This window comes from Pongo pygmaeus, chromosome 10, assembly GCF_028885625.2.
Source record: "Pongo pygmaeus isolate AG05252 chromosome 10, NHGRI_mPonPyg2-v2.0_pri, whole genome shotgun sequence".
Classification (NCBI taxonomy): domain Eukaryota; kingdom Metazoa; phylum Chordata; class Mammalia; order Primates; family Hominidae; genus Pongo; species Pongo pygmaeus.
In genome coordinates this window covers 117,908,421-117,933,637 of record NC_072383.2, presented here as the reverse complement: position 1 = coordinate 117,933,637, position 25,217 = coordinate 117,908,421, and the positions used below count along the sequence as shown (strand labels likewise).

At 47.3% G+C, this 25,217-nt stretch overlaps 2 protein-coding genes and 1 long non-coding RNA gene across 3 annotated transcripts; 1 reads left to right on the top strand and 2 right to left on the bottom strand.

Annotated features, from left to right (window-relative positions):
- Positions 1-3,299: 3,299 nt before the first annotated feature.
- On the bottom strand, positions 3,300-4,003 carry LOC129010027 (28 kDa heat- and acid-stable phosphoprotein-like). The gene has a single exon (XM_054443709.2). It carries the CDS (start codon positions 3,997-3,999, stop codon positions 3,463-3,465), a length of 537 nt encoding a protein of 178 aa, XP_054299684.1. The 5' UTR covers positions 4,000-4,003; the 3' UTR covers positions 3,300-3,462.
- Positions 4,004-4,102: 99 nt separating this feature from the next.
- Positions 4,103-19,982, bottom strand: HSPB8 (heat shock protein family B (small) member 8). Its single transcript, XM_054443708.2, has 3 exons — positions 19,022-19,982; positions 11,919-11,982; positions 4,103-5,152 (listed from the first exon to the last, which is right to left on the bottom strand). The coding sequence occupies exons 1-3, from the start codon at positions 19,386-19,388 to the stop codon at positions 4,993-4,995; spliced, it is 591 nt and encodes a 196-aa protein (XP_054299683.1). The 5' UTR covers positions 19,389-19,982; the 3' UTR covers positions 4,103-4,992.
- A 2,220-nt stretch (positions 19,983-22,202) lies between these two features.
- LOC129010025 (uncharacterized) lies at positions 22,203-24,617 on the top strand. Its single transcript, XR_008492909.1, has 2 exons — positions 22,203-22,280; positions 24,122-24,617. It is a non-coding gene; the product is annotated as an uncharacterized LOC129010025 (long non-coding RNA).
- The last annotated feature ends 600 nt before the right edge of the window (positions 24,618-25,217 follow it).

The window sequence follows — 25,217 nt, the reverse complement described above, 5'->3', positions numbered from 1 at the left end:
TGGGACAGTAATCCTTGGAAGAGAGAGAGTAGTGTATTCAAAGTCCTGGTAGCAAGAAAGGGCCTGTCTGGTGGGAAGAACAGAGGGAAGTTAGGTGGGGCAGGAGGGAGAGAGTGGGGATTTGGGCTGTAGTGGAAAAAGGTCACCCAGGGACGGATCCAGCAGCCTAATAAGTCTTGCAAAGAAGTCTGCACTCAATCTTGTAAACAATGGGGAACCATGAAAGGATTTTAAAAGGAACATGCCTTTTGCCTTGGCTCACGTGTTTTCTTCTGCCTGTGAGGCACCTCCCTGCCCCAAACCCTGCTTGCTCAAGTCCTATAACTGTGCCTGATCCTCAAGCCTGCCACGAGTGAACCCTCCTCTAAGAAGACACCCCTGATCCCCCTGCGCTTCGCAAAGCCCCAATCTGAAACACCTCTCTTCTCTTCCCATAATTTGGATGGACTCAAGGCACACATCTTTTGCTTTGTTAGGAGAAAGTCAGAACAGAATAATAGTGAAGAGTGAAGGTCCTGAAGTCGGGCTGCCTGGGCCAGTTGCTTATCAGGTATATGATTTGGGGCAGGGCACTTTTGCTTATCTGAAAAATGGAGATAAACGCTGGACCTATCTCAGCTGGGCGCAGTGGCTCACGCCTGTAATCCCAGCACTTTGGGAGGCCAAGGCGAGTGGATCACTTGAGGTCAGGAGTTACAGACCAGCCTGGCCAATATGGTGAAAATGTTGTTTCTACTAAAAATATAAAAATTAGCTAGGCGTGGTGGGGCACCTGTAATCCCAGCTACTGGGGAGGCTGAGGCATGAGAATCACTTGAACCTGGGAGGTGGAGGGTGCAGTGAGCTAAGATCGTGCCGCTGCCCTCCAGCCTGGGTGACACAGTGAGACTCCCTCTAAAAAAAAAAAAAAAAAAAAAAAATAGAGAGGGAGAAAAGAAAAGAAAATTGGAACTACCTCGTATGATTGTAGTGCAATTAAATATACATAAAGCACCCAGCATGGTGTCTGCACAAATCAAAGATTAGTGAGGGCCATTATTTATTTGCCTGTCTCTGTTACTGAACTGAGAGCGCTTTGCAGGCTGGGATTGCGACTCACGGTTTGCTATGCCCTTGGCTCCTAGTACAGGCCCCAGCACAGTGGGTGTTCAGTCGCTGATTTTGCTGTCTTTTGGGGGTTTGGAGGTGTCCTTGAGAAGCAGCCCAGTAGCTCCTTATTGACCTTCCAAAATAAAACATATAAGTTCAAGTTTTGCTGTCATCACATGACTTACCCAAGCCACTTCTCTCTTGGCCTCAAGCTTTTTCATTGCAAAAATAACAACATCTACTTCCTAGGATGTTGTGGGATTAAATGGGATTGGCTGCAGGGATGGAGCATGTGACTCAGGCCTGGCCAATCAAAGCACTGATTTCTTGACCTACGCTTGGCTCCGGGATGATCATATGATCAGGCTGGTCCACTAAGAATGACTCTGGAATAAGTAGCAGGGCACTGTGGCTCACGCCTGTAATCCCAGCACTTTGGGAGGCTGAGGCAGGTGGATCACTTGAGGTCAGGAGTTCCAGACCAGCCTAGCCAACATGGTGAAACCCTGTCTCTACTAAAAATGCAAAAATTAGCTGGGCGTGGTATTGGGCGCTTGTAGTCCCAGCTACTCAGGAGGCTGAGGCAGGAGAATCAATCGCTTAAATATGGGAGGCAGAGCTTTCGGTGAACTAGAGATAGCTCCACTGCACTCCAGCCTGGGCGACAAAATGTGAGACTCTGTCTAAAAAAAAAAAAAGTAAAAAAAGAATGACTATCCAAAATGGCAGACGCTGTGGGAGAAGACTGGCTTTTCTCCCTCAGGACTGGAATGTGGATTGTGGAGCTGTAGTGACTGCAGCTACCTTGTGGCCCCGATGAGAGGACATGGGGCATGGAGGGCTGAGAGCGTGGGAAGCGGGGGCAACAGGGACAGTGGGAATGAAGCCATTATTGCAGGGCCATGTCAGATGGAGGGAAACAATTCTGTTGATAGCATTAGTGCCCCGAATCCAGCTCTCCCAGCAAGCAGCTCTTATCCCAGACTTCTCAGCTATGTGCACCAATAAATACCACTTTTGGCTTAAATTAGTTTGAGTTGGGACTCCTGGCACTTACCACGGCAGCCCTTCTCTCTCCCACCCTACAGTCAGGGATCTGTGTTCCCAGCAGCATCCAAACCCGTGGCAGCCACAGCACTGTTAACTACCCTCAGAGCTGCTAGGCCTCTTTCCTCCTTCCTAACAGAACCTTGTTTTGTTCAGGCAGCAATGTTCCTGGCCTCAGAAGATGTTGATCCAAGCCTGTCATGACCATCCTTTTCCCTTTTGGCAGAAATTGGTCTCAGGGTAGGCATGTGACCCACTTTTGGCCAATGAGATCGAAAAAGAAGTCTGCTAGGAGCTTCTGGACGATATCCTGCTCACTGATAAATGAAGCTAGGTGATAATACCTTTTTATGACTTCCTTCTATTCCCATACATTGTCATATGAGGATGAGATGCCTGGAGCTGCTGCAGCCATCTTGCAACCATGAGGATAGGCTATGATTATGTACACTTGTCAGAGATGGCAGAGAAAAAAATGGAAATGTCCTGGGCTCTTGGTGGCATAACAGCTGAAAAAAAAACTGTGTATCTACTTACCTCTAAACTTTTTGTGAAGTTAGAAAACAGCTATTTATATCATTTAAGCCACTATTCACCCGGCAACATTATTTTTTTTTTTCCTTTTTTACGATAATGTCAAGTTTAATCTGCCAAATATACAAGTTGAACTTGTGGAGCATGTTTTGCCTGGGTGCCCCACAGTAAACAGAGGTTTCCTGAAATGATCAATGGGTAGGGTTAAAAATGGGCACTGGCCCTAGCCAGGTGGGTAGGAACCGGGCAGGGAAGGGCAGAGAGGCGAGGCCTCGATCAGACAGGACTGACCAGGGACAAGCCATAACCCTCGAGGACCCAGGGGCACAGGCTCCCAGATGACAGCCCCTCTCTGAATGAGCACCCAGGCAACACAGTCCGGGGCTGGGGGTAGCAAACCTGTCAGCAGCTGCTTCCTGGGACAACCACTCCCTTACATGCTATCTACCAGACAAATGAAAGCTCTTCTTACCCCATCTCCCAGGCACCCCCCCAGCAAGGGCTCTGAATTCTAAAAACAGCGAAAACATTCAAATGGTTACATATGAAATGCTGTCCTGCATCTTTCTGTCTCAAAGATAGCAGCTGCCCCTCCCCCAGCCCCTCCCACCCACATATCCCCCAAACAATTTCCGTGCCAAGATGAAGAGGAGGCCCCAGGCCATGGAGGGCTCCTGGCCATGAGGGGCTGTTGCAGCGGCGCCAGGGCACAGGGCGGGCGAGACACAGCAGAGGTCCTGGCAGCGCGGCCCAGGTCCCCGGCATCTCCTCCCATGGGTTGTGGTTACTTATTCAGGGAGAGCGACTGCTTTCGTTTTCCTGACAATGTGGCACATCTTTTGTTTTCCTTTCCTCTTCCTTCTTCCAGGCAGTCTCCTCCCGCTGTTTCCGGATGATGGCCAGCCGGGCCAGGTCAGCCTTGGCTTGCTCTGTCTTCCCGGTCAAGTGCATTTTCATGTAACGCTCTTTTGCCTTCTGCTTCTCAATCTCTTCTCGTTCTCTCCTCAAAAGCTCCTTTGGCCCATCCAGATCCAGTTGTATGAACTTTTTGGTTGTCTGTGCCACCCGGTTGGGGTTCTCGATGTTGATGAGCCCTTCAATGCCTTTGTGCTTTTGCTGGTAGTCATCTTCTTCATCCTCACTCTCATCTGAGTCTAGAGATTTCTTCTCCTTTTTGGGGTCACCTGCAGCCGCATCTCCACCTTCTTTTTGCTCCTCTTCTTCCCTGGCCTTCTGCTTCTCAGCCTGCAGCTGCACGTCGATCTCCTCAGGGCTCGTATACTGCCTCGCCCGGCCTTTGTGGCCTCCCTTTCTCCCTCCTTTAGGCATCGCAGCTCCGCGCAATATTACTTTAAGCCACAGCGTTGCTAACTGATGTTGTATATCTAGGTGGTATTATATTTAGTTCCTCATTAAAAGAACCACACAAGGCTAAGAACGTCAGCTCCTTTATTATTATTATTATTATTATTATTATTATTCACTGTTATTTCCCCCTAAACAACAGCATAACTCAAATAACAATGACACACACATCCCGCCCATATACACAATACCACTAGCCTATCTGTCAGGCTATCTGGCCTTTGCTTGGTTCCTGATGGAGCTGTCTGGAGACAGCTCCCTCTGTAAAAATCCCGACTTAAACATAGGGGACAGAAGAAAGGGGGGACCTAGGCCAGATCATAAACTGACAGGCTCCCAGAGTCCTTAGGGTGTGCTAACTTGGAAACCTTGGGAACGTGCTGGAAACATCTGGGCAGAGGGCAGAAGGCACTGTTTGTTTTTATGTGGTTGATGGATAAATTCCATATGGGGATATAAGACCTGTATATCACCCTTTGTAGGCCAGGCATGTGGAAGCACAGTGGGGTTAGCTACTGGGTTTCATTAACCAAACCATGCGGCATGGTTTGGGAGCCGTGGGAATTAGGAGCCCAGAGTAGGAATCTGGGTGATGGGGGAGGTCCCCAGAGAAAAGTAACCCTTGCATTCACTGCAAGTAAGATACAACGTGAAATGTTAAGTCCCCTTTTATGTGTTTTGCAACTATAGAATGTGCAACATTTTCATCAAGATAGAAAAGGTAAAGAAAGCAAAACTAGTATTTTGGCCTAACGCAACCAAGCATGATTTGCCAATTGTGCTATCTTGTGGAGAAATCTACCACTACACTATCCAGGGAATCTGTGGTCAGTCCCCACCCCCGCACCCCCTAACATTTTACTTGCACTAAATCTGAGTTCAGCTAAAGTAATGCATCCTGGAATCAGAGAAGCCCTAGGGTTGGGGACAAAACAAGGATGGGCCAGTACTGGCATCTCAGGTACAGGTGACTTCCTGGCTGTCCTGGGGAAGCTCGTTGTTGAAACTGCTCTCTCCAAATGTTGAGTAAGGAGGGACCTGGGGAGCTTCGATGATCAGCAGACCCTCTGGGGAAAGTGAGGCAAATACTGTCACAGGATCCACCTCTGCAGGAAGCCTAGGAGAAACACACGATTTTATTCATTTATTGTTGTTAATATTGCTTAAACATTCTTTTATTCACTTGAGAGGAAATATTTTTGATAAGAGCTTAGGCTTTGGGGACATACAATGTTGGGTTTGAATCCTGGCTCTACCCCTTTCTAGCTGTGTGGTCTTGGGAAGATTATTCAATTGCTCTGAGCTTGTTTTCTCATCTGCAAAATGAGGATAATAATACTGAACTTGTAGAGTATTTGAACTTCAGAGTCTGAGTATGCTTTGCAAATGGTAAAATGCTGTTTGAACAGTAGTTCTTAACTTAAAAGAGAGCTGTGGCCCACATATTTGGTCCCAGGTTGAAGTCATCACCTTAATACCCACTACTGACCAAAATTACTAGCAGAAATGGCACCACTACCATCCCTTTATAGAGCGCAAGTAAGGTGTTGTGCATAGCAGGCAACACATTTTCATCTGACATGTGCTTGCTGGAGAGTGTTTCACTACAAAATGCATTAATAGTGATGCAAGCACTAGGTACCTTGGCAGATAAAAGGGGCCAAGCTGGCCACATGTAGATTTCAGATGGCAACATACTCTATGGTATTCAAAATAAGCCTTGATTTTGTTCATACCCTAAGTATCTCTGATGTAGTTTGGCTGTGTCCACCCAGATCTCATCTTGAATTGTAGCTCCCATAATTTCCATATGTTGTGGGAGGGACCTGATGGGAGATAATTGAATCATGGGTAGGGGGCAGTTTCCTCCATACTGTTCTCATGGTAGGGAATAAGTCTCACGAGATCTGACAGTTTTATAAGATTTTTTGCTTGGTTCTCATTTTCTCTCTTGTCTGCTGCCATATAAGATGTGTCTTTCACCTTCTGCCATGATTGTGAGGCCTCCCCAGCCACGTGGAACTGTGAGTCCATTAAACCTCTTTTTTTTATATCAGTTACATAGTCTCAGGTATGTCTTTATCAGCAGTGTGAAAACAGACTAATACAATCACTTAGCAGATCATTACTATCTTGTTCTTCCTTTTTTTTTTTTTTGAGACAGAGTCTCACTCTGTCACCCAGGCTGGAGTGCAGGGGCGTGATCTTGGCTCACTGCAAGTTCCGCCTCCCATGTTCAAGCAATTCTCCTGCCTCAGCCTCCTGAGTAGTATGGATTACAGACGCCCACCATCACGCCTGGCTAATTTTTGTATTTTTAGTAGAGATGGGGTTTCACCATGTTGGCCAGGCTGGTCTCGAACTCCTGACCTTGTGATCCACCCACCTCAGCCTCCCAAAGTGCTGAGTTAACAGGCATGAGCCACTGAGCCCAGCCAATTATCTTGTTCTTAAAACTCAATTATAGACAATACCTGGTTGGAGTATTATAAGAGGATGATTAAGAGGTAAGAATTAATATGCCCATTCTACAGATCACTAAACAGAGACTTGGGGGAAATCAAATGACAAGCTCAACAAGTGAGAAAGCATCGAAGATGGAATTTCTAAACCTAAATCTGGTCCAAGTTCTAATAAGGTATTTTTATGATTTTTGGATTGCTTTGGGTGAATGAGACTATTGAGAATTTGGTTTCTTCAACAAACTATTAAAACTGTGAGGACATATTAGTGATCTCATTGGGGTGCCATTTTTTTTTTTAGTCATGAAATCCACGACCTTCTCAGTACTTTCTACGTGCCAGGTACTTTAGCTGAATCATATCATTTTGGTGTTAACAATAATCCCGCCAGGCAGATTCCATTGCTATCCCCATCTTACAGATGAGGAAATTGATGCTCAGAGAAGTGAACTGCTTTGCCCAAGGTCGCTCAGCTGGCAAATGGCAGATAGGAAATGGAATTGGAATCTTGGTCTCCAAACTCAGAGTATCTGACCGTGATGCTCTCCTGCCTCCCCCAGCACCAGACATTCGAAAGAAGGACTATGGCAGGAAGGACCGGAACTTCAATCATAATCTTTCCACTGGTCCATGCTGGCTGTGCCTATTGTAAATACAAAGGTCTTGATAAAAGAACCAAGGCATGAGGTAAGCCCATTCCTGATCATAGGCAGGACTCCTTCTGGAGGGGCTGGGGAGTTTTTTTTTTTTCTTTCTTTCTTTTTTTGTGGGTACAACAACCTGTAGCCACATGAACCATATCTACCCAGGAGATTCCTTGCCAAATTGGAACCATGGAGATGAACAAGGGTGCTTCTGGGAAGCCCATTTGGAAGAAAAAGAGGGAACTAGAAAGCTGCCAAGTCAAGCTTTTGAAGCGGAGACAAAGTCAAAAGTTTAGACCTCCCTCTCAATGCTGGGGATGGGCTGACTGTCTAACCATGTGCACATCAACCCAGTGTACACCAGGTACAGTGTGACAGGGTGGCTATGGCCTAAAGCATGGGTTTTGCAGGCAGGCCGACCTGCATTCAAACTCTGACTCTTCCTGACCACACAACCTGGGGCTGGTGATCTTGCCTCTTTGAACCTGTTCCTTTGCAGAAAAAAGGGGGCAATAATAGTACCCACTTCTTAGGGTGGAGTGAGAATTACGTTGCAGTCTTTGGCCTTACATGTTGGCATCTTGACAGCAAGATGGAGTATCATACAAATTGCAGGATCATTGAACTACAGAGTATCAGGGCCCCAAAGGATCTTCCTGATTGTCCATGACAATGCTCTCATATTACTTATGGGGAAACTGAAACTCAGAGAGATAGACAAGTCCAAGGTCCTTAACCAGGTAACTTGTATGTCGAACCCATTTGGTGGGAAAGTAATTCCTCTTCAATTCTCTTTCAATGCTTCTACTTACAACTGAAGGAATGTCTCTGCTAAATACTAATATGCCTTTAACACCTTCAGCCTCTATCACTTGCTACCTTCCCTTTTTAACAATGAGAGAGCTGAGGCCCTTAGGCAGGCAATATTATCTAGTTAGAATTTAACCACAGTTTGCTTTCATTGGATTTATTTCATGATTGCCTTCCTCAGTGAACATTTTAGTGATGAGAATTTAACTTTATCAAAAATGAGATGACCTAAAAGGAAAAAAAAAAACCTTTAGTAAATCATGGTAATGTAAGCATATAAGGCAAAAAATAGTGAAGATGGGATGTGAATGACGGTATTGCAAATGACTGTAATTTGGTTTCCCCTAACCAAATAGGAAGATCACGGACTTTGAAAGCTGAGACCCAAGACCTCAGTCCAAATGGGGCTTTTCACACAGAGATGGATGTATTGGGATGAATTTCCTTGCCATCGTTAAGGCAAATAGCTGCAGCATCCTGCCTGGGTGGAAATCTCCAAGGATCTCAGCCTGGCTGAAGGAATCTCCCTGTCCTCTAATGACTGGAGGTTTCCCTGGGAGAGGAGGCAACGAGGCCTCCTGAAATTGGTTCAGAGGCGTCCCAGACTCCAGTTCGACTCCTTGGTGTCTAGAATCTGGGCAGAGCCAGGAGCTCCCAGGAGTCCCAGCTGCTGGAGTGTGAGTCCAGCCTTGTGAAGCCTTTTCATAATATTAATTCCCATGGACCAAGCCCTGAGTCTGTATTCCATGCTTAATGCGTTATACACATCCTCTCACTCCCATCACAACCCCTCCATGCAGGGATGCGGGAATGGAAGGTCAGAGCAGTTAAGCAAGTTGCCCCAAGTTACCCACTCACTTTCTCATGGAGCCAGGACTCCCTGCACCTGGAGCTGAGATTCAAAATATTTAACAACTGGTGCAGCTGGGCACTGACCATTCAGAAGGGATGGGTGCATGTCATAGTGATGGAGGAGGGTCCTGGAACCCTTTAGTTGTTGGAAGGTGGAGAGGTTTAGAGGGTCCTGGGGAAGGATCAGAGTGACTGGGGTTGGCTAGGGAGGGCTCAGGCAATAGCTAGCCAATATTCAGGGGTCCCCATCCCCCGAATCATGGACCGGCACCCATCTGTGGCCTGTTAGGAACCTGGCCTCACATCAGGAGGTGAGCAGCAGTTCAGCCAGCATTACTGCCTGAGCTCCGCCTCCGGTCAGATCAGCAGTGGCATTAGATTCTCATAGGAGCTTGAACCCAATTGTGAACTGTGCATGCCAGGGATCTGGGTTGCACGCTTCTTATAAGAATCTAATGCCCGATGATCTGAGGTGGAACAGTTTCATTCCCCAGTCCATGGAAAAATTGCCTTCTACGAAACTGGTCCCTGGTGCCAAAAAGGTTGGGGACTGCTGAATATTTTAACAACTAGCCCAGCTCAGCAGCTGAGCACCAGCCTGGAGCAATTTCAGGCATTTCTCATCAGGTTACTTCCAGCAAGCTATCTCCCCTAAGGCCTTGGAGCATGTGAAATACACACACACACACACACACACACACACACACACACCCCTTTTAAGATGATTAATTCACTTCTTTCTTACTCAGTCCCTTTTACAGCTATGCCCTGCTTGTGACTCCACCCTGAGACCTCATTTGAGCCTTGACATCAGCTTCCCCCCACCCCCTGCCTTCCTTCCTCTCCCTCAGCGATGTTTAATCTGCTTGCTATACCAGGGAGAGGTGTGGGGCACGGAGATGCCAGGCAAGCCAGCGAACACGAAGAACAAATGGTTTGGCGTTTGCCTTATCAGGAAGTGTCCACAGGCTTCCAAGAACTGCAGAGGCTCTGGGAGCGCCAGGGACATACACGTGGGGGAAGAGACAGGAATGTAGAATCCCAAAGCTGGAAGAAGCCTCAGAATTCAGCTAGTGTGATCTCTCCATACACAGAATTTCTTTGCAAAGGCTGATGGAAAAGTTAAGAGTCAACAATAACAATAGTAATAATGAACTGCCACTTATGAGGACCTACGCTGGGCCGTGACCTCATGTCACTTTCAGCTAGGAACTCTGCAAGGCTGGAATCAGCATCCCTTTCACAGATGAGGAAACAGCATTCCTTGCTCAAGGACTGAGCGTGGAACTCAGAGGTCAGGGATCTATTCTGGGCCCTTCTAAATTCTAGTTGTAAAGACCTTGGGTATGTCCTTTCACCTGCGGGAGGCTTAGTTTCCCCGTATTGCAAGGAGGGTCATGTCTCTTCTCTCCGATGCACTCTTTTGCTGCAAAGGCTAAATGCAACGATGGCTTGGAATAGAGTTTAGGGGCCAGGTGCAGTGGCTCACACCTGTAATCCCAGCACTTTGGGAGGCAGAGGCGGGCAGATCACTTGAAGTCAGGAGATCAAGACCAGGCTGGCCAAACATGGTGAAACCCCGTCTCTACTAAAAATACAAAAATTAGCCAGGCATAGTGGCGTGCACCTGTAATCCCAGCTACTTGGGAGGTTGAGGCAGGAGAATTGCTTGAACCCAGGAGGTGGAGATTGCAGTGAGTTGAGATCGTGCCGCTGCACTCCAGCTTGGGCAACAGAGTGAGACTCCATCTCAAAAAAAAAAAAAAAAAAAAAAAAAAAAAAAAAAAAAAAAAAGAGGGAGACAGAGAGAGTTTAGGGGCCAGAAATGCACATAGTGGAGTGACGCTGATTGCTGATTAGAGAGAAGGTATATATGAAGCACCTGGCAGTTGTTTAAATGCAGCCATCATGACCACACTGTGCAACTCTTCTCCCTGTAGGTACTGCCAATTAGGAACTCATGGTGGCTTTGGTTCATGGCCTCAGCCTGATCGTCTTTTGCTGCTCTCATGGTTCCCCCAGGCTCCCTTTCCCTGTTAATCATGAATCCCCTCTACTCCCTCCCCTCAGCAAAATAGCTCTTCCTCTGTCCCAGTGTCTCAGCCTCCAAACCTCTCTAGGTAGTATGCAGTGCTCTCAGGACACTTTCCAACTTCATTTTTGTGGATGCTCTAGAGAAGGTGCTCATTCTCCTGGCAGGGCAGAGGCTGAGCAAGCAGCCTGCAAGATATTCTGCTGGGGCATTTGGGGAATCGGGGGATGGTCTTTCTGGATGGTGACAGGAGTCCTCCCTCAGCTATGCTCCGTGGGTAGGGGCTATGTGATTGTGGACAAGTCATTGTCTTGCTTACCCTCAGATGCTTAGTCTATAAAAGGGGGTTGTTCCCCGGGTGCAGTGGCTCAAGCCGCTGATCCCAGCACTTTGAGAGGCAGGGAATTGAACCCTCACACCTAACGAGGAGAAAATGTCCCAGCAGACCTGTAATAGGGTCCCAGAAGGGGGAGCACATAGATTGCATCATCTCATCTGCTCGGTGCCCTGTGAGGTGGGTATTAAAAACCCCATTTTATTTATTTATTTATCTTGAGACTGAGTCTCGCTCTGTCACCCAGTCTGGAGTGCAGTGGTGTGATCCCGGCTCACTGCAACCTCCACCTCCTGGGTTCAAGCGATCCGTGTGCCTCAACCTCCCGAGTAGTTGGGATTACAGGCATGTGCCACCATGTCCACCAATCACCCAACTACTCGGGAGGTTGAGGCACACGGATCGCTTGAACCCAGGAGGTGGAGGTTGCAGTGAGCCGGGATCACACCACTGCACTCCAGACTGGGTGACAGAGCGAGACTCAGTCTCAAGATAAATAAATAAATAAAATGGGGTTTTTAATACCCACCTCACAGGGCACCGAGCAGATGAGATGATGCAATCTATGTGCTCCCCCTTCTGGGACCCTATTACAGGTCTGCTGGGACATTTTCTCCTCGTTAGGTGTGAGGGTTTAAGGAGGTGTCTTAAAAGAGAGATGCCCAAGAGGGAGAGACCCTGGACCATGGGTCCCAGGTGTGCCCCCTCCTCCACTCCCACCCTGAGCTCCATGACTCCAGGTTACTTACTGGATTTTCTTTGTGAAGTTCTTAGAAACGATGCCACCTTCTTGCTGTTTCTCTTCGTGTTTGCCTGGAAGGAAGAGAAGTGTGGCGTGTCAGCATCTATGTTCCTTGGGCATCCTTCAGGACTGAGGCTTGGGTTCAAATCCTAGCCCTGGACCTGCCTTGCTGTGTGGCTTAGGCCTACCCTAGAGACTCCAGTTATCTAATCCTCAAGGACCTTGTCTGCCATACAGACCCACTTAAGTCCACTTCCAAGGCTGGCTATGAAGGTGAAATAAGATAATTGATGGAAAGGAGGTGTAGACCATGGTTTGTAGGTAATTAAGGGTTAGTCTGAGGAAATCGCAGAAACTGGGCCATGTGTTGTACCAAATCTTCCAAGTCTCCCACCTGACTCCTTTTCTCTAACCTGCCAGTAGAACCCTGGGGCTGACATCCCAGACTGGGTGGCAGGCTTGAAGCGAGATCACGTGCTAAGGGCGACTCTGCCATGTAGCTTGCTTTATAGCTAACAGAGTGCTTTCCTAACTCTGAGCCCAGACGTCATTTTCCCTTTGTTTCCGACATGGAAACTGAGGCCTGGTAATGGATCCAGGGTCGCCCAGCAGGTCCCTGGTGGCTCTGAGCTTTGAATCAGCTCTCTCTGAGTCTAGGCCAAGTTCTAGGGCCTGATGCCTCTCTGCTCTTGAATTTCTGTCTGTTCCAGCTCCCGCTTAGCTCTGTAAGCCACATTATCTGTACCCAGTAGTGAAAACACAGCCTGGAAAAAGAATGCTTCAATCTGCCAAAAACACCCAGCTTTTCCTAAGGGCACTGTGGATGTGAAATTCCACCAGCCCTCTTGCCTCTTAACGTGTGGTAAGAGAGGGCTTCCCAACCCCCTTAGGGAGGAAAAAGATGAAATTACAAGACTTGGGCCTAAACTGGTTTTGATCTTGTAATGTATATAGCACATTCTGATTCTCTTGGCCTCTCCTCATTCTTTTTTTCTTTAATAGAGAGAGTGTCTGTAGTTTCTCTTTAAACAAACAAGATTAGTACAACAGTGGGGCCATTCGGCTGTTACTTTTCACTCCTCATTTGTGGGGCCACCTTCTGGAGGCAAGAACTCTCATTTACACAGGGAGGTGCTTCTGAGGGGCCTTGAAATCTAGAATGTAAATAACTTTGTTGAATATAGCAGTCCAGATTTTTTTAAATTGACAACTTAGAGCTAATTACTTTTAATTATTTCTTCGTTAATAGCTTTTTTTGTGCTTTAAGATAGTGCATGTGTATGTTAGAAAATGCAGAAAATAGGCCAAGCATAGTGGCTCACTCCTATAATGTCTGCACTTTGGGAGACTGAGACAGGAGGATCACTCGAGGCCAGGAGTTTGAGACCAGCCTGGACAACATAGAGAGGCGCTGTTTCTAAAAAATAATAATAATAGGCAGGGCGTGGTGACTTATGCCTGTAATCTCAGCACTTTGGGAGGCCGAGGCAGGCGGATCACAAGGTCAAGAGATTGAGACCGTCCTGGCCCACATGGTGAAACTCCGTCTCCACTAAAAATACAAAAATTAGCTGGACGTGGTGGCACGTGCCTATAGTCCCAGCTACTTGGGAGGCTGAGGCAGGAGAATTGCTTGAACCTGGGAGGCAGAGGTTGCAGTGAGGCGAGATCGTGCCACTGCGCTCCAGCCAGGCAAAAGGGTGACACTCTGTCTCAAAATAATAATAACAATTACTATTATTATTATTATCCAGGTGTGATGGTGCGTGCCTGTAGTCCCAGCTATTTGGGAGGCTGAGGTGGGAAGATTGCTTGAGCCCAGGAGTTTGAGGTTACAGTAAGCTATAATGCACCACTGCACTCCAGCCTGGGCAACAGAGTGAGATCAGGTCTCTAAATTTAAAAACAACAACAACAATAACAAAAGAAAAAATTTAAAAAAAAAGAAAAAAGCCATCAAAACTACCCATAATCCTGTCACCCCAAGGAAGCTACTAATAATATCTTTTATATGTTCTGACTTTTCTATGTTTCTCAGAAATGTGTAAATGTTACATAGTATCCATGTATATCAGTATTCTATCAAATGGGATAGTTCTCTGCATTATGTTTGGAACTTATTTTTCTCTCTTGCTAACACATTATAATTACTTTTCCATATTACCAAATATTGTTTGACAGCATAATTTTTAATGGCTGCAGTGTTCTATTGAGGAATAAGTAAGAGCTAATTTAACCAATCCCCTACTTTGGGACGCTGAAGAGTTTCCAACATTGGAGAGAACTTCATGGTCCTGAACATTCTTGTAGCTGGAACTTCACACCAGGCCCTATGACTTCTTTAGGATTAACTGAGGACTAATGCAACTTCCAGAATTTCTAAGGCTTAATCTATATTGCTAAATTGCTCTCAGGAAAAGAAATTTATTTTAAACTGGAGTGTCTGGCTAACCAGAACATGCTATCCTGTGAATGTGTGGCCACTTAAAGAGTCTCCTGGGCTGCCAACTCCGTGACCACCAACTGCCTGGCTCTAGCACAGGCCTGTGCCCAGAAGAGCACTGTCTGTTCTTTGGTACCCTCCTCATAGCCAGGGTGCCGGGAGACCTGCTTCCCCTGGGGACAGGCCAGTGCCTCTGACTCAGCCCTTTTGCATCCTAGAATCCTTCTGCATGCTGGTATCCTGGGAATAAAAACTGATAATATAAATAATAATAGCAAAGTAATATAGTGCTTCCTTGGTGTCAGCCACTGTTCTAAGCACCTTATCTATATCAACTCTTTTAATTTTTGCAACAACCTTAAATAATAATAGTAAAGTAATAATATAAGCAGGTATTTTCATTATTATCATTTTGTAGATAGGAAACCTGAAGTTCAGAAAGGTTAAGTGCTGTACCCAAGTTCACACAGCTTGGAAGTGACTGGTGCAAAGATTCAAAAGCAGGCAGACAGATTCTGGAATATTGTTTTGGACTTAAGTCTCTACTCTGACATTTCCTGGCACATCTCTAAGTTTCTCTGAGCCTCAGTTTATTCTTCTCTGAAACGGGAATGATGACACCTATCTTACTGGGTTACTGTAGGAAGCAAATGAAAGCGAGTCCCAGAATGGCTTTGGAAGTTGTAAAAGTATCATATGAAGGTAAACACTTGTGGTTTATTTTGATGTTTGAGGAAAAGACTGCTCCTCAGAAACTAGGTGCCTCTGTCTGCTCTGAAAATAGGGTATTGGGGTGAGGGAAGTGAGGATCTCTGAGGAGGGAAATCTCCAAAATTTCCAAAAGAGGGGCCTGGAGGTGGGGTTAACCTCGTTTAAAGAGAGTATTGCTAGGAGGATCATCTTGAAACTCAATTTGCTTATCATTTGCCTACTTAGATTGGGGCAGCTTAAGGATTATGAGTGATTTTTAATTTCTTATTTTGCTTTCCTAACTACATATTCTATCATGAAGACATTTTATTTTTGTAAACTGAAAAAAGTAATTATTATGATTTTTAGAAATACATCCAGAGGCTAGGAGACGTCAGAGACCACTTGCAGACATGCTTTTTCCAACATGCCTCAGAGAAATGTAGGTGGAACACTACTGGCCCAGCTAAAGAAAGAAAGTGCTGTTTCCAGGGAAGGCAGAGGCCCTGGGACTAAGGAGAAGGGGTGGAAATAAGGCCTTGGGGCTTTCCAGTCTCTATCTTAGCCAGGGTCTGGCCCAGTGGCCCATGAAGGGAACATTTCTTGGCTGGTGGTTGCAGGATGGGGGCAGGGGAATCTGAGGCTTGCTGGAAATTGTCTAGTCCAGCATTTTCCAAACGCTTCCTTGAATGAGACACTCATACGTGGTCAGATAAGATAAGGCTGCCTCTTAGAGATTCATAAACTACATTAGTGACTTAAAGGCTCTGATAAGTCCTGCAGTGAGAAGACCTGTTTATAATTTTGTTTTTATTGGTACCATACAAGATCTTGAACTCTCCTGCTGTTTCTAGATGCCTAGTAACAGCTTGTGGAGGAACAGATTTGTCATTTTGTGGTATAGGGTGGGAAACTGGATCTGACTTCCAATTTCCCTTGAAAATTGCTTTTTATTTATTTTTATTTATTTATTTATTTTTTTTGAGACAGAATTTCTTTCTTGTTGCCCAGGCTGGAATGCAGTGGCACAGTCTCAGCTCACTACAACCTCCACCTCCCGGGTTCAAGCGATTCTTCTGCCTCAGACTCCTGAGTAGCTGGGATTACAGGCGCTCGCCACCACGCCTGGCTAATTTTTGTATTTTTAGTAGAACGGGGTTTCACCATGTTGACCAGACTGGTCTCAGACTCCTGACCTTAAGTGATCCTCCCGCCTTGGTCTCCCAAAATGCTGGGATTACAGGCATGAACCACCGCACCCAGCCCGAAAGTTGCTTCTTAAATAGAGCTCCTGATATCAATTTTATTTTTAAACCCCTTTTATGAAAGCCCTTGTATGGACTCTCAGGGAATTTGGATTTTGTCTAGCCGATGTCACAAATTGCACATCTGAAAAGCTTTGTCTTTGTCTTATTTAAGCTCCCAATGACCCCATTTTACAGACGTGGAAATTGAGACTGCATGACTCACCCAAAGCCTCTGGATTAGTAAGATACTTAGCTGAGATCTCAACATGGGCTGCCAGACCCCACCTGTTATGAAGCACCTACAAAAGAGGGTGGTGAAAAGCACTCCAGGCTGGACAGAGGGTCTCCTAGAGGGGCCACAGGGTGGGGTACACCCTTGGACTTGGGCTGGAAGCATCTAAGACTCTAATTAAAACAAGGACAGAAGGAATGGTGATAATCGTTCTGTTTACAGAGTGCCAGGCAAACACTATTATTAGCTCCATTTTATAGACACTCTGCATATATTATCATAGATAGTCTGCATATGTTTAATCTTTCCTATACTCTTGCAGGACAGATATTATTAGGTCCCCATTCTGCAAATAGGAGAAATGAGGCTCAGAGGGATGAAAAGACTTTCTCGTCCACATCCACCATGCTAGTGAACAGTAGTGCTGGGATCTGAACCCAGGTTTCAAAAAGCATCTATTATTCATTATTTATTGGGGCCTTCCTGGATGCCTGGCACTATAACAACAACGATGGCAATAATAATACTAATTCCTTGTGTTCCAGGTCATAGAAATGTGAAAGGAAAATAAATCTTGGGGCCCCCAAATCACTAAGCTAAAGGGAAAAGTCAAGCTGGGAACTGTTTAGGGCCAACCTACCCCCCATTCTATTCAAAGTCAGCCCTCTGCTCACTGACATAGATGCATATCTGCTTGCCTCCTTTGGAAAGGCTAATCAGAAACTCAAAAGAATGTGACCATTTGTCTCTCACCTACCTGTGACCTGGAAAACCCCTCCCTGCTTCAAGTCTTCCTGCCTTTGCTTCAAGTTGTCCTGCCTTTCTAGATCGAACCAATGTACTTCTTACATATATTGATTGATGTCTCATGTCTCTCTAAACTGTATAAAATTAAGCTGTGCCCAGACCACCTTGGGCATGTGACAGGAGGACTTCCTGAGGCTGTGTCATTGGAGTGTCCTCAACTATGGCAAAATAAACTTCCTAAATGAACTGAGACCTGTCTCAGATTTTCTGGGTTCACAGGTATGTCCACATTTTACAGCATCACCTCACTTAAAACAACAATCCTTATGGTATAACCATTTGAACCCAAATTTCCAGATGAGGGAACAAAACAGAAGCACAAAGTGAAGTAATTTGCACATCCTGCTGGTTAGAGTTGGAGCCAGTTTCGGAACTCCTGCCCTGCTCCCCAGCCAACTCAGAAATCTGGCTGACCCTGTCATCAGCACGTGGCCCCAGCGTGTCTCCCGGCCCACCACACCCGCTGGAGCCTCTGATGTTTATAATGCTACCATGACTGGCTTGAAACTCCCCCTGAACGCTGCTGGGGCTTGTTCCTGCCCAGCCTGTGTTTGCAATGGCTTTGACTGATTTTCTGGAAGGCAAGCCTCTGCCGGGAACACATTCTTTTTAATGGAGCGTTAATCAGGAGGGAAGGAAAAGAAAGATGTTTCTACTGCCCAGCTTAACAGGGGCTGAGCTTCCTGTCTTCTCTCATTTTTGCCCCCTAGTATGTTTATTTCTCCCAGGGTGGGATGCGGCAGTGAGAGCCTTAGGCCTAAAGCTGTGGATAGGCCCAGTCCCTACTCCACTCCTATTGCTGACTCATGGCATGACTGTGAACGAGTCCCACCTAGGCCTCAATCTCCTCAGCTGCGAGATGGGCCTAGACACCCGTGCTACTCTGGACTGGACTGAGGATGATTTTGGAGAAGAAATACAAGAATGTCAGCCCAGCCTGTGACACCTAGTAGGTGCTCAGTAAATCATCACTTCTTCTTTCTGGCCTCCTAATTCCCAGACAGCCTGGGTCTGAATCCTTGGTGACCTTGAACAAGTTACTTTAATCTCTCCGTGCCTCAGTTTCCTCATCTGAAAAAAAGAAGATAAACAGTACCCACCTCCTCTGGTTGTGGTATTAGCTGAGATATTATAGGCAACAGCAGTTAGCAAAGTGCTGAGCGAATAGTTAGCACTCAGAGTTACCAGTTAGTGTTATTACAATTACTGGTAAGCCTCAGTTTCCCTGTCTAGGACAAGGAGAGGTGTTTCACCGGAAACCAGTTGCGGTTATTAACACTATCATTGTTCAGCCTTAACGTGCACTTCTAGACTCTGTGTTATGACGCTGGAGTGCACAAAATCCCGTTTCTTCTTTGTTTTTTAATTCTTTGATATCTGCTTAACCTGTTCTTTATATTAAATGCCCTCTGTCAAAATATCCAACGTGGTTTCTATTTTCCTGTCTGTACCCTGATTGATCAGCACCCAGAGGCCCCAATAGCTGAGTCAGGCAGGTTAAGATCTCTGCTGGGAGCTGGGAGAGAAGTTTTCCATAAAGATAACTTTGCGGGCTGCATTCCTGAGCCCTGAGGTCACCTGTGTCACACTGTCCCAGCGTCTGCTCTCAGGAAACTTTCTCCTGGCTATTCCCAGGGCCGAGGCCCACACCCCCGCCCCCGCATTCCCTCTCCCTCCTGCCCCTGACTTACCAGACACCTCCACGTATCCATCTTTGGTCTTCACCATCAACTCCTCTGGCTTGAAGCTGTGCACATTCACACACACTTTCCAGGGCTCCCCAGGGAAGGGTGGGGGGGTCCTGCCCTCGGCAGGCACCCCAAATCTGGCGGTGGCAGTGGGGCCCCGGGGCACCATGCCTGACCTTAGGGTGCCTGGCCAGGCGGAGGAGAGACGAGGCAGAGCCCAGTCGGGCCAAGAGGCCGTCAAGTCGTCTGGGAAGGGGTCCATGCCAAAGCCATCATCCAGCAGGCGAGAGGAGAGGGGAGAGTCCCGGAAGGGGTCTCGGCGCAGGCGGCTTGGGTAGTGGCAGGAGAAGGGCATCTGACCGTCAGCCATGCTGGCTGCTGAGCTCAGAGGGAAACAGAGGCTCAGAGAGACAGAACCACCTGCCCAAGGTCACACAACAAGGTGGTGTGGCTGGGCTAGCTTATTCTTCAGCTTCCGAAAATGCTGCTTTTCTGCAGGGAGAAGCAGAACCAACCACTGCCAGGGACGGTTGTGTCCCCTCGGCTGGGGTCCTAGCCCCCAAAGGTAACCCCCGGGCAGGTCCAGCAGAATCCCAGAGGGTCCCCGTCCGCACTGCCTCACGACAGACCGGCAAGCCACCGTCCTCCCAGGCTGCCCAGGCTGGCAGCCAGAGCCGCTGAGGTCTAGAGCGGAGCCAGGAGCTTCATAAACCCAGGGCACGCGCGCCTAGAAACTTCTTCTGGCTCCTCCTGGGCTGCAAGCCTTCTATTTATTTGCTGCTGGAGGCTGGAGGCGGGTTTTGCAAGTGTCTCCTGTCACAGGAATATTCGGAGGTGATGAACCAGCCCCGGAGAATCCGCGGAGAGAACAGCTGGGCTGTGGGGGGAGCTGGGAGGGGCCTCGTCCAAGTTCAGCCGGCCTCTCCGGACACTCTCTCCTCCCCTGGCCACTCCGCTCAGCTCCGCCCTCCGCTTGCTCCGGGAGCTGGAGCCACCCTCCCCGAGCAGGGCACTAAGGCCTGGCTATTAATAACCCCGAGCCTGGCTGAGGGCTCAGGTCACCCTCTGGAAATACCTTCCCCAGAGCGTGTGGTATCCTGCCTTTCCCCTGGGGACCTGCAGAAAGGGAAGAGAGAGACATGAGCCCAGTGGATTTGAACGATGGCCCTGGGTTGCAACCCCCACTTACAAGGTGGCCAAGCTCCTAGAGCCTCAATGCCCTCTGGGGAGAGTGGTAAAGGAAAAAAAAATGTTTTTAATGTGTATGTATATATTCATATGACGCTTGTTAAAGTATGACAAGCAAGACTTTACTGGGCAGGGAAACTTTCTCCATAGATGTAGGGACCCCTGCAATGGAATTTTGCAGTGAGGGAGAAAGATTAGACTTGATTCCCAGTGGGTCATGGGTAAGTGTGAATTTGTAGCCAAGAAGCAGGTGGGGGGTCAGCAAATAGAAATTTACTAGGTGGAAAGTTCAGGGGTCAGAGGGATTCAGGCTCAGCTAACCTAAGAGGATACTTGCTTAAGACAGGCCAGGGTGCTCAGACATCACTTGGGGGACTGTGGAGGATGAGGAAACTAATCAGATATCGAGGGTGATCAGAAATCGAAGATGGGTGATTGCTGCTAAACAGACTTAGCAGAGTTCATGCCAAAACTGAATTTTTCTGTCTTTTTTTTTTTTTTTTTTTTGAGACCGAGTCTCACTCTGTCCCCCAGGCTAGAGCGCAGTTGCGCCGTCTCCGCTCACTGCAACCTCCGCCTCCCAGGTTCAAGCGATTCTCCTGCCTCAGCCTCCCGAGTAGCTGGGATTACAGGCGCCCACCATCGTGCCCGGCTAATTTTTGTATTTTTTAGTAGAGTTGGGTTTCACCATCTTGGCCAGGCTGGTCTTGAACTCCTGACCTCATGATCCACCTGCATCCACCTCTCAAAGTGCTGGGATTACAGGCGTGAGCCATCTCGCCTGGCCCAAAACTGAATTTTTATAAGGAACCTCACAGATGGGTTTAGGAGAAGATTCAGAAATCTGATTAATGTTTGGTCAAGCAAAGCATCTTTATAGGCAGTAGCATTATTCCCAGGCACCTCCAGGTTGTTAGTTTTCCTCCTTATAAATGGACATAACAGTAGCCAACTCACAGATGTACCATGAGGAATACATGAGGTAATTCTCTTTCTCTTTGTATTTTCAATTTCGAGTTATCAATTACATAATGTTTGCTATATGCCAGGCCCCGCTCTGTGGGCTTTATAAATATGAATTCATTTAATCCTCACCAGCAATCCTGTGAGGTAAGAGTACCAGTATTATCCCATTTTAAAGATGAGAAAACTGCCATAGGAGTGTTCATGAATAGTAGCTTCTATTATTATTATGACTGTTAACACTGATAATTATTGAAAGGTGTTATACTCAAGCAGGATGTCTGGTCTGAAACTCAAAGCCCCAAATCTAGACTTTCCTGCTCTTCCCATGGAGCTGGAAGAATGAATTTACAAATCCTCCTTTGGCCTGGAGGCCTCTTCGGCTTGGGTTCTAATCTTTGATCTGTCCGCAACAGGCAGACAATTTTAGGCATGTCGTTTTCCCTCCGTGGGCTTGCGGGTCTCAGCCCTGCCTTCTTCATGAGATGAGGGTAAATTGAGGATATTAAGGAATTCAGTGAGTCATAGGTTGAGAAATTGTTTTGATATTAAACAGTGAGTGCATGAGGCAGTTTGCTAAAAATAATAATATGGAGAAAAACAATCACTGTCGCCCATTGCCTCCTGTGCATCTGCTTTTAGAGTTAGTACATTTCAGACATTACTGGGTTAAATCCTGACTCGATAGTTAAACGTCACTATTATCATCACCCCCATTTTGCAGGTGAAAAAACAGAGGCACAGAGGCTTGGCCCTTGCACACAGATATGGAGTGGCAGAGCCTGGGTGGGAACCTGGATTGTTCTGAATCCCGGATCTGTGCTTCCGACAGAGAGAGATCCCTGCCCTCCTCCCCAGCTGAGAAAGAATGGTGGGGACCCCACGGCATGACATATCCCGAGTGACCGGGCCCCCACTGGATGTGGGGTGAGATCATCAGACTGGAAGCTTCGGGCTGACGTCATGGCTGGGCACAGAAGCCTCAGCTCTCTCTGTAATTACAGCTGGGCGGGGCCGGCTGAGTTGGAAACCAGTTGTGGGGAGAATCACTGCATGCCGCATGACACACCGGAGAAACCTGGCCCTGCCTGGGACCTGGGCAGGGGCTGGGGTGAAGTTTCTGAGTGGGTGGGACAGGGTGGAATGAGTTTGTGTGTGGATTTGAGTGGGTGCAGGAGTGAGTGTGTGTTTATGCGCCGATGGGGCTGTGTTTGTTTATTGGCGAGTCTGCTGGTGGGTATGTTCAGGAAGAAACTCCCCTCCTTTTCCCTTCCCAGGCCATCCCCAAACCTCCAGAGGACCCCTCTGCCTCAAACGAGGCTCACTTGGGACCAGGGGACCTGGAAAAAGGGGAAGCCTAGCGAAGGAGCAGGGAACTGAACTGTGATGACCTAATCCACCTTCTCATTTCAAGGATGAGGGGGAGGAAAGGGAGGATGCAAAGATAGAAAATAGAAATAACAATCACTAGCATTTATGGGGCACTTGCCCCGTTCCAGCTTCTGTTCTGAGCACTTTAAATGTATGTGCCTAAACTCTTTTACTTCTCCCCACAATCCTATTAGGAAGGATTTTTTTTTTCATTTATTTATTTTGAGATGGAGTTTCACTCTTGTTGCCCAGGCTGGAGTGCAGTGGCATGATCTTGGCTCACTGCAACCTCTGCCTCCCGGGTTCAAGTGATTCTCATGCCTCAGCCTCCAGAGTAGCTGGAATTACAGGCACCTGCCACCATGCCTGGCTAATTTTTGTATTTTTAGTAGAGACGGGTTTTCACCATGTTTGTCAGGCTGGTCTCGAACTCCTGACCTCAGGAGATCCACCCACCTCAGCCTCCCAAAGTGCTGGGATTACAGGCATGAGCCACCATGCCCGTCAGGAAGGATGTTTTATTAAACTCATTTTAGAGATGAGGAAACTGAGGCACAGAGAGATTACCTGACACGCCTATGTCAGTGGCAGAGCTGGGATTCGAACCCGGGCAGTTTGGTTCTTGTCTCATCTGCTACACTGCCTCTGAAGTCAAAGTCATGGCTCACATTTATTGAACACTAACCATGTACCTGGCCCTGTGGTCAACAGTTTTATCCATGACCTCATGGAATCCTCGTGGTTCAGAGAGGTCAAGCCACCTGCCCTGGACCACACAGCTGACCAAGGATTGGAATCCAAGCCAGGGGGCACTTGGGAGTGCACGGTAATAACCACTATGGGACAATATTGGCCCAGCCTTGCCCAGCGATCCTTCCACACTGCCTGGTGTCCTGTTCCCCCTTGGGCTCTCATTGCATTTCTGGATCCGGCCAGCCCTTCGTTTCAGGAAGCTGAGGAGGGAGGCAGCTGCTCCTGCTAACTTGGCCACCTGGTGAGAAGTCAGCTAACACATGAGGAAAGTGGTCACTAAACCCCATGGGCTGTCACCAATCAGGTGAAAATATGGCGCCAGGCTCAGGGGAGGCCCGGGAGAAGAAGGGGCCTCCAAGCTGGTTCCGCCCGGGAAGAAGAGACCTTAGAGGGGACTGTGGTGCAGGGGAAGGATGTTAGATCCTGGAAACCAGAGCAACGTTTCTCTTGGCTGCCACCTTCGTAGAGCTTTCGTACGGGGCATACCACTATTAATTCTCAAAACAGCCCAGGAGGTGGGTAAGATCACACTGCATGCCTGAAACTGGGGCCCAGCCGGTGGGGACATGGTGGTCTGAAGCCACACATGTAGTGCTGGGACCAAGTAGGACAAAGACATAGCTGCCAGATTCTGTGCCTTTTCTTTTCAATGTAGTAAGAAACAAAAGTTCCCACCCTCCCCTAGGGGATTCCCAGCCCCCAGCCCCTCCCCAAGGTCTGAAGACCCATCTCAGTGTTAGTTCTTTTGGGTGGCCCTGGATCCCAGCACATCCTCCAGAAAATAGGAAGTAAGCATGCTCATGCCTTTTTATTTCTTTCGTTTCTCAGACCCCCCTACAATGACACTAATGGAATTCCCAGCACACTCGGCTCCATGAAAGCAGGACCCTTGGGAATCCTGTTCATAGTGGCATCCCCAGCGCCTAGAGGGTGCCTGCTGCACTGTAGAAGCCCAGCATATCTTGGATGAGTAGAAGATGTCGTATCAGCAACCCTGGGTCTGAATTGCCTAGCTCCCACTGGGTAGACTCTACTTGCAGTAACAACATCAGAATATTAACCAATTTCTGCAGTCCATAGAAGGTGCCGGGCACCAAGGCTTCCCAAGCATGCTCTTTATAATTTTCATTACAGCCCCCTGGAGGTTTTATACTATCATTATTCCCTTTTTACAGATGAGGAAACTGAGGCAAAAGACATGAGGTGACCTGCCTGAGGCCACCAGCTTATGGATTCTGAACCCAGATCTGTCTGAACTTTAAGCCCAGGCCTCTTTTCTCTGCCACACACCCCAGCAAGAATGAATCAGTAAACAAAATAAAACCAACAGCCTGCATTGGGTCTCTCCCTAAATGAGCCTATGCCCTCACAATCCTGGGAAAGTAACACTTATTTATTGGAGCTCTAGCTTTCTTCTATTATTTTCTCCAAAATTCTTTCCAGGAATTGCTTTCCCTGACCACCTCTGCAAATAATAATGATAGTGGTAGTAATAATAATAATAAGTGCATATTTAACATTTAGTACCAATTGTAAGTGCTTTGCATACATCAAATTATTTAATTCTCACCTGAATTGCTCTAAGGTAGGTATTATTATCCCCATTCACAGATGACAACATCAAGGCACAGAATGGTTAAATAACTTGCCCAAGGTCACAAAGCTACTAAGTGGCAAAGCTGGGATTCACGTCTAGGCAATCCGGCTCCAGAGTCTGTTGTGAATAACGACTACAAAATGACAGTAATGATACCCATCATTATTGGAGAACTATCATGTCCCAAGCTCTGCTAAATGCCCTGTATGTTGTGCCTCTTTTAATCGTCATAACAACCCTTGGAGGTAGAAGTCCTATTGTTAACCACATTTTACAGTTGAACAGTCTAAGGCACAGGGTCAGATCTGGGATGACTGGCTGCAAAGC